This window comes from Talpa occidentalis, unplaced genomic scaffold, assembly GCF_014898055.3.
Source record: "Talpa occidentalis isolate TD23 unplaced genomic scaffold, MPIMG_talOcc4v2.1 talOcc4.7, whole genome shotgun sequence".
Lineage (NCBI taxonomy): Eukaryota > Metazoa > Chordata > Mammalia > Eulipotyphla > Talpidae > Talpa > Talpa occidentalis.
In genome coordinates this window covers 122159578-122172974 of record NW_023605083.1, presented here as the reverse complement: position 1 = coordinate 122172974, position 13397 = coordinate 122159578, and the positions used below count along the sequence as shown (strand labels likewise).

At 50.6% G+C, this 13397-nt stretch overlaps 2 protein-coding genes across 5 annotated transcripts in view; one reads left to right on the top strand and one right to left on the bottom strand.

Annotated features, from left to right (window-relative positions):
• EFTUD2 (elongation factor Tu GTP binding domain containing 2) overlaps nt 1–6576 on the top strand; it is a 36311-nt gene extending 29735 nt beyond the window's left edge. The window contains exons 17-28 of the mRNA XM_037495190.1: nt 506–617; nt 992–1132; nt 1757–1858; nt 2757–2839; nt 3273–3359; nt 3580–3706; nt 3893–3980; nt 4571–4689; nt 4787–4881; nt 5356–5509; nt 5666–5773; nt 6100–6576. Of these exons, the coding sequence (XP_037351087.1) occupies nt 506–617; nt 992–1132; nt 1757–1858; nt 2757–2839; nt 3273–3359; nt 3580–3706; nt 3893–3980; nt 4571–4689; nt 4787–4881; nt 5356–5509; nt 5666–5773; nt 6100–6195 (1312 nt within the window). The 3' untranslated portion in view covers nt 6196–6576. The remainder of the gene's footprint in view (nt 1–505; nt 618–991; nt 1133–1756; nt 1859–2756; nt 2840–3272; nt 3360–3579; nt 3707–3892; nt 3981–4570; nt 4690–4786; nt 4882–5355; nt 5510–5665; nt 5774–6099) is intronic.
• A 413-nt stretch (nt 6577–6989) lies between these two features.
• HIGD1B (HIG1 hypoxia inducible domain family member 1B) lies at nt 6990–9470 on the bottom strand. 4 transcript variants are annotated; one of them, XM_054689516.1, is made up of 4 exons: nt 9385–9470; nt 8436–8586; nt 7771–7905; nt 6990–7185 (listed from the first exon to the last, which is right to left on the bottom strand). In XM_054689516.1, the coding sequence occupies exons 2-4, from the start codon at nt 8533–8535 to the stop codon at nt 7121–7123; spliced, it is 300 nt and encodes a 99-aa protein (XP_054545491.1). In that variant the 5' UTR covers nt 8536–8586; nt 9385–9470; the 3' UTR covers nt 6990–7120. The 4 variants fall into 4 exon arrangements, with proteins under 4 accessions (XP_054545491.1, XP_054545492.1, XP_054545490.1 ...); XM_054689517.1 differs by lacking the exon at nt 9385–9470 and adding an exon at nt 9083–9378; XM_054689515.1 differs by having other exon boundaries at nt 6991–7185; nt 8436–8599; nt 9385–9400.
• Nucleotides 9471–13397: the final 3927 nt, after the last annotated feature.

The window sequence follows — 13397 nt, the reverse complement described above, 5'->3', positions numbered from 1 at the left end:
CATTCAGTCTACATATCAAACTTAGCTTGTGCCTCTGGGCTGCTTGCTGACAAGTGTTAAGTCCGGCATCTCAGCCAGGGAGAAACACTGAGGCAGTGCTATTCTGAGGTTGCTGCTATGTCTTACCAACAGCCCTATTCTTTCTCCATACCCATCCCATCTTCTAGAAGGCAGGAGAAAATGGAAGAGCTAGGAGAGTCGTCATCTATTCTGTGGTGCTTTGGCATATCTTACATTCTGCCCCCTGGGCAGCAGCTCCTTTACCATCAGCATCCACCTAGAGTTAGGTTTACCTCTTGTCCTCTTGCACGGCCTGCATTTTTCTCTCATAGCAGCAGTTTGTAGCCATGTTGATTTGTAACCATTTCTGTGTGTCTATGTGACTGATGGCTGGTGTGTTCCTGCTAGAATGTATCCATTTGGTTCTGTGGCTGGCATGTAGCAGGTGCTCAGTAGGCAGATACTCTGCCCAAATTCCATTGAGGCTTGTTGGCTGTTTCTCCAGGTACCACATTGAAGTGAATCGTGTTCCTGCTGGTAACTGGGTCCTGATCGAAGGCGTTGATCAGCCAATTGTGAAGACAGCAACCATAACAGAACCCCGAGGCAATGAAGAGGTAGAGTTTCTGAAAGACAGCTGAATGGACTTAAGCTGCTGATGGACTTAAGCTGAAGGAACCACAGCAGAACTCACAGGGACTAACCCAGAGTCCCTGCCATTTCCTGGTTCCAGGCCTCGGCACAGGCTCAGCCCTCTGTATCTGGCCGTGTGGAGTCTCCCTGTATTTGGTGCTGGTAATCAGGAGGAGTTCCTTGTAGTCTTTCCTCCTCCCTTTGTTTTGCACACACATGGGAATAAGTGGCCCTCAGGTTGCCTCCACGCAGCGCATGGCTCTGAGTTAGAAAAGGAGGATCAGCTCCTCTCTTACCTCTGTACCTTCTGTACCTGCTCAGGCCAGGTGGCCTCATTCCTCTGCAATTTGAATCTCAGGCTCAGATTTTCCGGCCCTTGAAGTTCAACACCACATCTGTGATCAAGATCGCAGTGGAGCCAGTCAACCCCTCAGAGCTGCCCAAGATGCTGGACGGCCTGCGCAAGGTCAACAAGAGCTACCCGTCCCTCACCACCAAGGTATGGTGCTGCAGCCGGCCCCTGCCGGCCCCGCCACGTGGCCTGTGCTGCCACTGCCTCCAGCCCTCGGGCCTCTCCATTCTGCTTCCAGCAGCCTGTCTCAGGAGAAGTCCCTGTCTCTGCTGTCATTTGCAGACAGAGACCATGTTAGTGTGGGGGCGGATGTACGCACACATGTGCAAGTCACCATCCCGCGAGTGTCTTTACAGATGAAGGAGCTGTTCCTTGGAAAGTACACTTTGAATTGATTTTTCACAAAATAGAGGGGAAATGACTTCCTCGCTCTTTCTACACATGAGCCTGCCGTCATAACTTGCTGAGTAGTGGTTGGCCAGGGCTAACGAGTTGACTTACATCCACAGACAGGCGGCTGGGTTTGCCCTATGCGGCATTAAATTAGTGACCTCACACCCAGCAGCACTGTGCTGAGTGGTCCAGAAGTCTTGAGAACTGAGTCCTAGGTCAGTGCTTCCCACTGGTCCTTCTTGAAGAGGAGGGAACCAGCACTGAGCTGTGACTTTCGGATCATGGGTTTGGGTATCTCCCCCTGGGTTCTGGCCTTGATTCCGTTCCTATCTGCTGTTGCTGGCCCAAGCAGCCAGGCTGTGACCACCTGTGTTTCAGGTGGAAGAGTCTGGCGAGCACGTGATTCTGGGTACTGGGGAGCTCTACCTGGACTGTGTGATGCATGATTTGCGGAAGATGTACTCGGAGATAGACATCAAGGTAAAGCAGCAGCCCCTCTCTTTACTGCCTGCCTGGCTACGTGCTTGGCTTTCAACAAGGGAAGGGAGGTACACAGGGGAGATGTGTTCGGGGAACGCATGAGCAGTTGCTTCCTACACAGGAAGGTATTTGAGATCTGCTTTGCCCTTTTCTGTGGATTCATTCTCAGTGTCATCCTCTTAAAGCTAAGGTTCCCAAACCAAAGTTATTCTTGGTCTTTTGTAAGAAAATAATTGTACAATGTGATGCTCACAAATGTACAAGGTCTGTGGTGCAAATGGGACTCGGGGGGATGGTTTCAAGGAGAAAGTGGGGCCTGGCTCTCCCTGATTCACTGTCAAGTGCCCCTTACTTCAGCTGCCCATCACATGACCTCAGTCTCCCAGGGGTGGGAATGAGCCCTCTGAAATACCTCTCTTTGACTCTCCTATGATGCACTAGGATTAGTGCTGAGAAGACACTGGGCTTCTGGGGCATAAGCTATGTGTGTGCATCAGGAAGGGGCTGTGGTACCCAGACATTAGATGCTGAGCATGGACCAGGCCCTCAGCAGTCAGTCACTAGTGCCAACTCCAGCAGATCTCCTGGTGCTGTTCATTGAGTGGCAGTGGTATGGCTGAGTGGGTATTGATAGATACCCCGAAGAGCTATAATTTAGGCTCTCATTGCATTCCCCACTTACTCATGGCTCAGGAGCATAATTTCTGCATTACGCTAAGTGTTCTCAGACTTTTAAGTGATGGTACAGACTTAACCTGCTGTTGTACTTGCCACTTACACTAAGTAAAACAGAGGGTTCCCTGCAAAGGTAGTGTCGGGGATTTCAGAAATTCTTTTGGTAAAAGGTTGTTCTTCCAACACAGTTAGACCTTGCTTGATGGTTAATTTTGCTTCCCAGGTGGCTGATCCTGTTGTCACATTTTGTGAGACAGTGGTGGAGACATCCTCCCTCAAATGCTTCGCTGAAACACCCAATAAGAAGTAAGCTGGGGAGGGGGCAGGTGTCACTGTGTTTGTCCCGTCTCCCCACAGCTACAGGTGCTGGGGAAGTAGAGACCCCCTAAGTCTCAGGATGGAGATGCCTGGGATACTTGAGTTTCACCCCAGCCCTCTCATCCCTTATGCCTTGGACTTACTGCTATGGAATTCTCTGCCTTTGGTATGACCAGGAATTTCCTAACGGCTGCATCTCCTCTATTATATGACCATCTTAAACACCTGCCTCAAACCTTCCTTGTTTAAAAAACAGTAGGTTCAAATGAAGAAAGGCAGAGATGAGCTCTTGTTGTTCTGCTCAGCCCCTGTGACTCTTGCTGATGTCACCGTCTTGGCTGTTCTCTTCGTCACCCTTTTCTTGGGAATTCCTGTCCCCCTAGTCCTCATAACCCTCATTTCCCATGTCCTTTCTGACTAGGAACAAGATCACTATGATTGCTGAGCCTCTTGAGAAGGGCCTCGCAGAGGACATAGAGAACGAGGTGGTCCAGATCACGTGGAACAGGTGGGGCAATGGCTCTGATTCCCAGGCAGGAGGGAAACAGGCTCCCAGCTCACCTGCCGGGTCTTGTACCACATGTCCTTGTGGGGAGCGATTTATTTGGTCTCCCCCTTTGCTATTGTCTGGGCGTTGTGTGGGTACCTACAGAAAGGCAGGCTCTGTGGCCCCAGCAGCCAGCAATCACAGAGCTGTCAGAGTGTTCCTTTTTCTCTTCCTTCCCCAGGAAGAAGCTGGGAGAGTTCTTCCAGACCAAGTATGATTGGGATCTGCTGGCTGCCCGTTCCATCTGGGCTTTTGGCCCTGATGCCACTGGCCCCAACATCCTGGTGGATGATACCCTCCCCTCTGAGGTACTCAGCCTGCTGGCTACCAGTGTGGCAGTCTCTGAGCTCTTGAGGGGAAGTGTTCTCCTGAAAATGTTCTCTGTCTGCTGGTGAAGGAGAGTAACCCTTTACCCGCGGGCCTCCCTTCTCCCTGTGAACTCTCGGCTGTTTCCAGCATGTCTGCTAAGGGGTCCTCCCTCATGTTCCATGCAGGTGGACAAGGCCCTCCTTGGCTCAGTGAAGGACAGCATTGTTCAAGGTTTCCAGTGGGGCACCAGAGAGGGGCCTCTCTGTGATGAATGTAAGTCTGCGAGCCCCTCCACCTGGGGCCTTGCACCTGGGTCTGTGAGGTGGAGCGACGCACCTGCGGGATCTGGCAGCAGTAGCTTGGGGCCCACAGGGCCATTGCATGTCCTGAGCCAACTTCCTTCATTCTCCCTTCCTATCCTGGTGCTGTCACTTGGTACAGCCTGGAAATGAAGTCATTGTAGACTGACATTAGTACTTCATTCCAGAGAAGGAATGGGCATCAAGAGGAAGATGGGATCAGAGTGATTTGCAGACCAAAATCGGACTTAGTGGGAACAGATGTACAATTCTTAGAACTTGTGCATCTAAAAATAAACACCTGCCAAATAAACATACAAGCTTCTAGGGGAGCTCTAGGATGTTGAGTGCCTAAAACAAACACTGAGGACGCAGACTTAACTCTGGACCTCTTTGTCACAGGCCTGTGTATTGTTATAATGCCTACTCGGCAGGGTGATTTTCTGCCACCTTTTGTGGCTGCAAGGTGGCTTCAGTGCAGCAAGAGACTCCTTGCTGCTCTGTCCATGGGCTCTTGATGTGTCCCATAACCTTCCCAAGTCAGCTCCCCTCTCTCCTTTTCAGTGATTCGAAATGTCAAGTTTAAGATCCTGGATGCAGTGGTTGCCCAGGAACCCCTGCACCGGGGCGGAGGCCAGATCATCCCCACAGCCAGGAGAGTGGTCTATTCAGCCTTCCTCATGGTGAGTGAGTGTGGCTGTCCTGCCTAGGGCTCAAGCTGGGGCCCAGTTCCCCAGCCTTCCCCAACTTGAGGAGCCTTTTCTTCTTGCTCTGTTACAGGCTACTCCTCGTTTGATGGAGCCTTACTACTTTGTAGAGGTGCAGGCCCCTGCTGATTGCGTCTCTGCTGTTTATACTGTCCTGGCCAGACGCAGGTGAGCAGCCCAGGCCTCTCAGGAAGAATGTGGAGAGCAAGAACAGAGCAGAAGGAACTTGCCTACCTTGGGGAAGGAGATTAGCCTCCCCACCTGCCCCTCTCCATTCCTGAAACCTACTGAACTGATTTTCCAGAAGGAAGTAGGAACCAGACTGAGGCAGTGGCCAGCTTAACCACAAATTTGAGATTCCTTCTCCTCAGAGAACTCCTGGGGAAAGCACTGAAGCGTGTCAACAGTGGCAATGTCTGTGACCTAGTCCTGTCAGTGTCCCCACTTTTGCCCAGAAGTCACTGCCCAGTTCACTTCCATATGGAATTATGTTGAGCCCCAGCCTTACCTGTCTTCTGTTTGTATTTGTGGCTATTCTGTTTCTGGTGGCAGCTCAAAGTTGGGGTACATTTGGGGGCAGATTGCTTCTTGGCTTTTGGCTTCTGTAGAACCGGGGGCTCAGCCTTTGTTTCTCTCTCTTAGGGGGCACGTGACTCAGGATGCACCAATTCCAGGCTCCCCTCTCTACACCATCAAAGCTTTCATCCCAGCCATCGACTCTTTTGGCTTTGAGACTGATCTGCGGACTCACACTCAGGGGCAGGCCTTTTCCCTGTCTGTCTTCCACCATTGGCAGGTGAGAAAATGGTGCAGACTGGCCAGTTTGACCTTCTGCCTCTACAAGGCTAATCCTCTCTCAACAGATTTCTAACATCCTAGAGAAGAGTCCTCTTCTATGCCTCTGTGCTCTGGGAGGTCTGCCTGGACCATCTGAAATCCCTTTGCCTTTCAGATTGTGCCTGGTGACCCTCTGGACAAGAGCATTGTCATCCGCCCCCTCGAGCCACAGCCAGCTCCCCACCTGGCCCGGGAATTCATGATCAAAACCCGTCGTAGGAAGGTAGGCATTCCTCAGGCCCATTGCCCGCCCCAGGGGTCTCAGCAAGAGTTCGATCTCTCTTTTCTTCCTTTTGGACCCTTTTCCCAAAGACTGAGAGTGAATGACTGTGGAGTGTAGAAAGATCCCATGTGTACAGGCCAACCAGATGGGACCGGCGGCAGGAAGGCCTCCTCCCCACGATGATACCCCGAAGGCCTGGTTCCTGAAAAGGCCTGGCCGACATTGCACCCCGACCAGCCTCCCACTCAAACTCAGGTCTGCCACACACCCCCAGCTCAGTCAGTGCCACGTTGGCCTCATTCTTGGCTTTGTGTCACGTCCTGCAGGGCCTGAGTGAAGATGTGAGCATCAGCAAGTTCTTCGACGATCCTATGTTGCTGGAGCTTGCCAAGCAGGACGTCGTGCTCAATTACCCCATGTGAGTGCCAGGACTGCAGGCAGCGCCTGCTCCCTGCAGGGGCTGCAGCTTGGACTTGCAGGGGGACCTGGTGTGGCTTGGACTTCATGTTGTCAGAGATCATCTGGGAACCGACGGGGCCATCTTTAACGCCGGGGAACCTCCAGCCCAGAGCCCCGCAGAGGGAGGAGCATTTCACCTCCTGGTTCTTTCTGTGGCCTCTGCCTGGCTCCATTCCCAGGGAACAGAGTGGAACTTGGGCTCAGGGAAGGACCAGGGGATCAAAGTGTTTAACCCCAAGGGGTTAAACCCCAAGGGGCCTTGTCTTCAGGATTTACGTGGAATTTTTTTTTCAACAAGTTTGAATTTAGACATGATTTATAAGTGAACAGAATGTTCTGACCTCTGCCTTGATCTGTTCCTTTCATCCCTGTCCCTCCTCTCCCTTCCCTCCAGCATACTTGTGTCCTGGCACTTGGGTTCTGGATATATGTTGTCTCCCGTGAGGCTTCACTGTCTGTGCTCCCAGCTGCAGCCTTTTCCTGCTGGGTCCCCAGGGAAGCTGCCTGTGGCGGGAGGAACACCTGCCTCATAATTCAGTGTTCCCATGAGCACTGAGGCCTCTTCACTGCCCACCCTCCTGCTCCCACTCCACATTCAGGCCTCTCTACCACACTGCTTCTAGGTGGGACCGGAGATGGCCTGGGAGTTGTTGGGATTCTGGGCTCAGAGTCTATTCTTCCTCCTCCTCTACCCCTTAAGAGTCTCCCTAGCCCTGGAGTTGGGAGCCAGAATTCTGATTTCTAACCCTCCCATCAGCCACTACCAGCCCCATCCTCTGCTCTCCCCCATAGGAAGAAGAGTCTGTAGACTTTCCTCAAAACTACTTTATTAGGAGTATCGCAGGGGTAAATTTAAGAGGATCTGACTGCTGCAGACCCTGGGGGGTGCTACTTCTCCCCGGCATCCTCCGCTGCTTTCTTGATGTAGTCTCTGTACATCGTGTACACAGCACCTGGGAGAGGGAAGAATGCCCCTTGGCACTGATGCCTGAGCGCACGTGCTAGCTCTCCCAGGTGTGCAGGTGTGGCGCCCCGGTTCCAACTCTTGCCGTTCCTTTGAGAGTCCAACTTCCCCACTCACCTCTCCCCACTGGTCTCAACAGTTGCCGCAAGCACCTGACCACAACTTAGGGTGACAAAACTTTGCGTTCACAGAGGAATGTCACATGTTACCTGTCTGGGAAATTTCATAGCGCCCTGTGCAGTAAGCATATCAGGTGGTCATCACCACATGACACTGAGGCCCAGAGCAAGGAATCTGCCCACCCATACACAGGAAGCAATTGTCTGCCCTTTGATCCAGAGAGATCCAATGTGTGTTCCATCATGTGCTTTTCCTTACCTCTAGGACAAATTCAGGAAACAGATCGCACTTCCCCACAGGGCTGGGACAGGATGTTAGACAGGGAACCCTGAGACTGTCTCAGTATGGGGGCTTCACCAAAGACATGATGCAGACCCCATGTAGGGAACAGGGACTGCCTGGGCTCACAGCCAGCTTTGCCTGCAGTCTGCTGTGACCCCACCTAGCTACTCACCTAACATGATGGCACCCACGGCACAAGCCTGCGCTGCCACCCGGGTGTGAATCAGGTGTATGGACATCTTGGTGGAGCCCCGCGCCTTCAGCCGGTAAATCCTGTAGGCAGCCACCAGCAGGCAACCTCCTATACCTGCCGTCAGAGAACAGGTGCTCTAGGCTCAGCCACCAGGCACAACTATCCTGAGAGGCCTCCCTAGACTGGCTGGGTGTGTGGATAAACTGCTGCTTCACTGGGAATGGGGAGGGGTGCTCTTAGAATATTTACTTTCGTCCTCTCAATGGCATTGTCAAAGTGGTGGCCTCCCTCCAGTGACACCCCTCCCGCACAGGCACAGCACCCATCCTGGCTCTCCTGGCCCCCGTAGCTTTGCTCTGGGCCCTTCTCCAAGCACCGATGGCTCCTGCATCTTGGTACTACCATGTTCCTCCTTTCCCAGGGCCTGGAGGAAGGCAGCCCTGGGTGACCCCAAACTGCTCCTCCCCATCTGATGGTGGTATTGGTGCCCCCAGATTCCCCACATTCCTTGCACTCTATGAACTGCCTCCTCCACCTACCCAGACTCTGGTTTTGTTGGAAGGAAGACCCCCTCTGTCCCTGGGCACCTCCAGTGTTGGCTCACGCCTAGGGCGAAGCCCCTCCCCTCCCCTTCTCCCACTCACCTATCGGCACCAGTGGAGACTCCCTGGTTTTCCTCAGGAACTTCTCAGACACACTGTCTTCGCCCTCGGGTGGCACCCACCAGCCTTTATTAGCAGACATGCTCTTGGTCCCAGGTGTTGACAGGCGGGGTTCCTAGGCTCCAGCCCAGTCCTAGAAGAAGGCACTGCACAATAAGAACTCCGGTTTTCCTCAGTCAGGCAGAAGGAAGGAGTTGCCTTTCGGCCCTCTTACCATGCTCAGCACAGCCTCTACTTGAAAAGGTGTCCTGTACTGTCAGATGCCTGGACCTCTACGCCATTTCTCCATCTCCTTCCTAACATCTGTCTCCTCCCCAGCTCCTCCTGACTTCAGTTTTCTCTCCTTTCCCCTGCCCCATCTGCATCCCAATGGGTGTGATCCTTCGGCCAAGAAAAGCAGCTGGAAAAATCCACAGATGAGGGTGGGAGGAAGAGGCCTTGAGCTCTGAAGCCCCCACTGGCCTTGAGTCTGTCACGGTTGCTCCTGGGGGAGCAACAGAGCAGGATGTGGCCCCAGGGAGCCAGAGCCTTCCCAGACAGCATTACACTCATTACCAAATCGCCAGAGGCTTAAATATTTGGACATTGACTTGTGTGACTGAGCATAAGTTTCGGACATGAATACTCACGTAACAAGTCTTGTTCCTGAGCTGCTCCTGTTTCCATGTCCGTCTCTCTCCAGTTCTCTGCAATTACCAACCCCTTACCTGCACCCCTGGGCTGGTGACCCCTATTACTTGTAAACACCTGCAAATGTCTGGCCTAATCACCAACTAGACAGCGACCCAAAGTCAGTCCTCAGACCATGCGTTCTCCCTGTGGGGTGCCTTCTAAATCCAACCATGAGACTAACTCCCTATTTGCAGCAACTTATACTCTTAGTTGCTGCTCCTCTCCTGGGGGAGCAGGCACTGCCCACGCCGTTGCTTACCCTAGGAGACAGCTACACAGTGGAGCACCAGCAGCCAGCCAGGAACTGGCCAAGATTTGATGGTGGAGCTGCCACTATAGGGTCAGGGAAGCAGTGACAGGCTTTATGAAAGCTTTGAAGTCAGGAACAGAGGGGAGGAGATAGGGTAGGGCATCAGTCTTAACCCCCCATCTGCTGAGTTCCAGGCCAGAGCTCCAGGCCCTGGAAAGTAACACCAGACAGAGGAGAATCTGTAACTCCATTCAGTCATTTGCTTCCCAAGGACAAGTGGCTGGCTCGGAGATGACTGGATATGGAGAACTGAGATGGGAATATAGAGGCAAGAATGGGTCGAGATCCTGGGTTCCCCTTTAAGTTATACTGGCTCAAATACTCTTTTTTTTTTTTTTTTTAAGATTTATCTTATTTATGCATACAAGAGCTGGGGTATAGGCCAGAGGTGGGCGATGAGAGGGGTGAGAGGATTTACCAGAGACAGAGTGGAGACAGAACAGGCAGATCTACTGAAATACACTGCTGAGAGGAGCAGCGGGCAAGACAGGAGAGGTCTGCTGCGCCATGTGTGTCACCTCTCTGGCTGGCCGGGGATTGAACTGCGGTGGCTGCGGGTAGCTTCATAGTGCTGAGACTTAACCCCTTGCACCACCAGAGAGGCCCTGTCTCAAATACTGTTATGAACAATGTACAATGTAGAAAATGCCCCGCCTGTGGGAGGCAGGCTCTCTGAATTTGATCACTTCAGGGATGCTTTCTGAACTGAAGAGATTTGTCCAGAAGTTCGCAACAACTGGAGCATTCTTCAGAGCTCTTTATACTTGGGGGCGATGCTCACTCATGTCACACAGACATGCGTGACCTGAGTCAGTGACCTATCTATCCAAGGCATTTGGACACAACTCTTCTGAATGGTAAGTAGTATTTTGTTCATCGACAAGGGAAATGAACGTCTGAGGGGCTAAGTGAATCATGTGAGGGCACACCCCTAGACATTCTCATAACCTGTGCCCAGGTCTGGCTCGCTTCAGTTTGTACACCTAGTGTACTCCCCAGGGGTCTGCGATTGATACTGAGGCTTAGGGATGCTAATTAATCTGTATTACCCTAGATTAGGAGAAGAAAAAGTACCTTCTTGCTGAGCAAATGAGAGATTGGGGGTGCTCTGGAGAGTCCCACTCCACCCCAGGCCTTTGCTTCTGCCATAGATGACTCTCAGCCCACGTGTCTGTCCTAAGTTGGCTTGTCCAGCAGCTGATGGCTCTCTCCCCAGCACTCACTGCTCAGAAGAGACCCAAGGTTACAACAGCTCCCCAGGGCCTTCACATATCCCCAGCGTCCATGGGAACTCTCCTCCCAGTCATTCACACACACTGTCCCATGCTGCTGCTCCTTGTCCCAGCAGCAGCCTAAATTCTCAAGAGAGGGATGATAAAGGCCAAAAGCAAAGGGATGGAAATGCCTGGATGACACAGGACAAGAAAGGGTCACCTTCTTTGGAGGACGGGCCAAATCAGAGGGAAGTTCAACTTCTCCTACTAAGATTATGTACATGCTCTCACAGCATCTCAGCCTAAAACTGAAAAAAATAATAGCTGCTGTGAATTACTGCATGCCTATGGGTCAAGAAGTTTGCTAACTGCTATAAGTAGATTATTCAGTCCTGACAATGGCACTGTTATGCTTCCCATTTCACAGATGAAAGCTGAGGCTTAAGTTACATGTTTTGCCCAAGGTCACAGTATGTGAGAGAAAAAATAGGACCAGATTTCTAAGCATTCATAAAATCAAATCTCACTGCTCTGGGCTAACTTGAGAGACTGGATGTAAAGTAGAAGGAAAGTCTAAGAAGAAATAAATTGTGTTTTACTGCAAAAACTTTTGAGAACATACAGTAACTAAAACTTCAAGGAACAGATTTCTGTGGAGTCCTGCTTAAGTAAACATAAGATAAAATAATGATAGCATCATTTTTGTTAATATGCCAAGTTTTTAATAGCAGTTTCAATTTAAGCATTTCTACATTAGTAATTTGCTTAGTAAACCTTACTTTCTTCTGGATCAGGTAATGCTAATAGAAATTCTAATTTAGAGAATTAGAATTCTTTGATTCTAGTGATGATGCAAACAGATTTAGTAGATCCTGAGTGTAGGAAGGAGTCGTGTGGGGTCAGTTAACTGACCGACCACTCTATACACGTGGTCTGATGCCACTGTCAGGGTGCAGGAGAACCTTCCCATGCCCTTCCGCATTCTAGGCTGGCAAATAAACATTAGACAAACTGATAAGAAAAAAAAAAATAACATGTACTAAATCTCCATATGTATGTTTTTAAATTTTGGCTTTTTTTTTTTTTTAAAGGATAGATTTATTAGGAAAAAGCAGGAAGAGGCACCTGCATAGTCACAGGTGGGCAGGAAAGCTGCTGCTCCTGTTTGCCAAAGGAAGAGTTTTGTGAAAAACACCTGTATCATCACAGGTGAACAGGAGAGCTAAATTTTGGCTTTTTTCCTAATCAGTCAGATGTTAGTTTCTTTCATCCGACCCCAGAGGGATGGGGGTCTTTTCCCTGTGCACCAAAACCTTCAGCGGTTTTGAGTCTATGTCATCCTCTACGAGTGAGACAGCAGCTGCCCACAGGATCACTGCAAGGGTTAAATAAGATGATTCCTCCTGAACGGGACAAGTGGGAAGTCCCTGAGGACAGATGGAAGGTTACCCTATTCTGGGTGGTCCTAAATTCAACACAGCCTTTTTTGTCCCTCTCCAAACCCTGGCTTGTTGGGCTTCCCTGCCCCAACTGGACGCTTCAGCTATTGTGTTGGAGTAGGGGAGAAAGAAAGACTTGAAGCTCTGCACAATCTAAGGCACAGCTGTGCTATATATAGCGCAAGGGAGCTGAGGGACCAGACGGAGGAAGGGAGGGACGTAGGGCAGCTTTTGCCTGGAGCTGAGGAGAGCTGTGAGTGAGGGAATGAACTTGACAAGGAACAGAGGATGCTCTGAGTTGGGCTTGGAAGGGGAAGGACCCAGGCTGAAGGGTTTGTGAATCACAGGGGAGAGACTTGGGCAAAGAATTAGGTTACAAGAACAGGCAGGGGCAGTGGAAGTTTCCAGATGATGTGGCTAAACTGAGGCAGCCTCTAGAAGGTGCCTGGAGTAGGGAGGGTGTGAAACCCCCTCTCCTTCTGAAAGTAGGCATTGGGTTCCAAGGACCTTGCAGCATTTGACCAAGGACAGCACCAAAAGCCACAGGCCCAGGAAAGTTCTTGTGGTACCCACTAATCTTCCTGGGAATACTGCTCACATTTAAATGATTCTAAAAGTGTGGACAATGGTGAATCAAGGTATATCGATGCCGACCTGGAATCATATCGTGAAAAGGAAAAATCCTGAGCTGCCACAGAGACCTTAGGAACCCTGTCTCAGAGATTTGAAATGTCTAGCTAAGGTCCTTGTGTTGAATGAGGGCTTCTTACCCAGCTTGTCTAAAGCACACTATGGGAAGGGACTAATATCTTGAAAGCCTGTACTGCAATGGTTAAATGAGACAATTCAGGAGCACAAAATAAAGTATTCTCCCTTTCCTTAGCATGCCTTCCCACCACTTAGGGCGCCTGCAGAGTGCTCAAATTTCTACAAGGCAGTTTAAGAGGAGAGATTCCTCTGCACACACATTTTTTAGGAGGTCTTTGAAAAGGAGCCTGATGGGATTTAAGGGGTTAAGAGGAAACCGCCAATTAGGGTCTTGCTAAGATTTAGGCATTTGCACACATTTCATTTAATCCTCATGACAGCCTGCAACAGGTAGATCTCATCCCATGTTACAGAATGGGAAGCCAGGAGGTTAAGTAACGAACTCAGCTCACACAGCAAGTAATGATCCAACCACCAGGAACCACTTAACAATGAAAACATATAACATTCTTAACTTCTGGGCCTGAAGGAGAAGGGGGAAAAAATTAACAACAATGTTATGTAACAATAATGTGATTTCTTATACATCTCATCACATCAT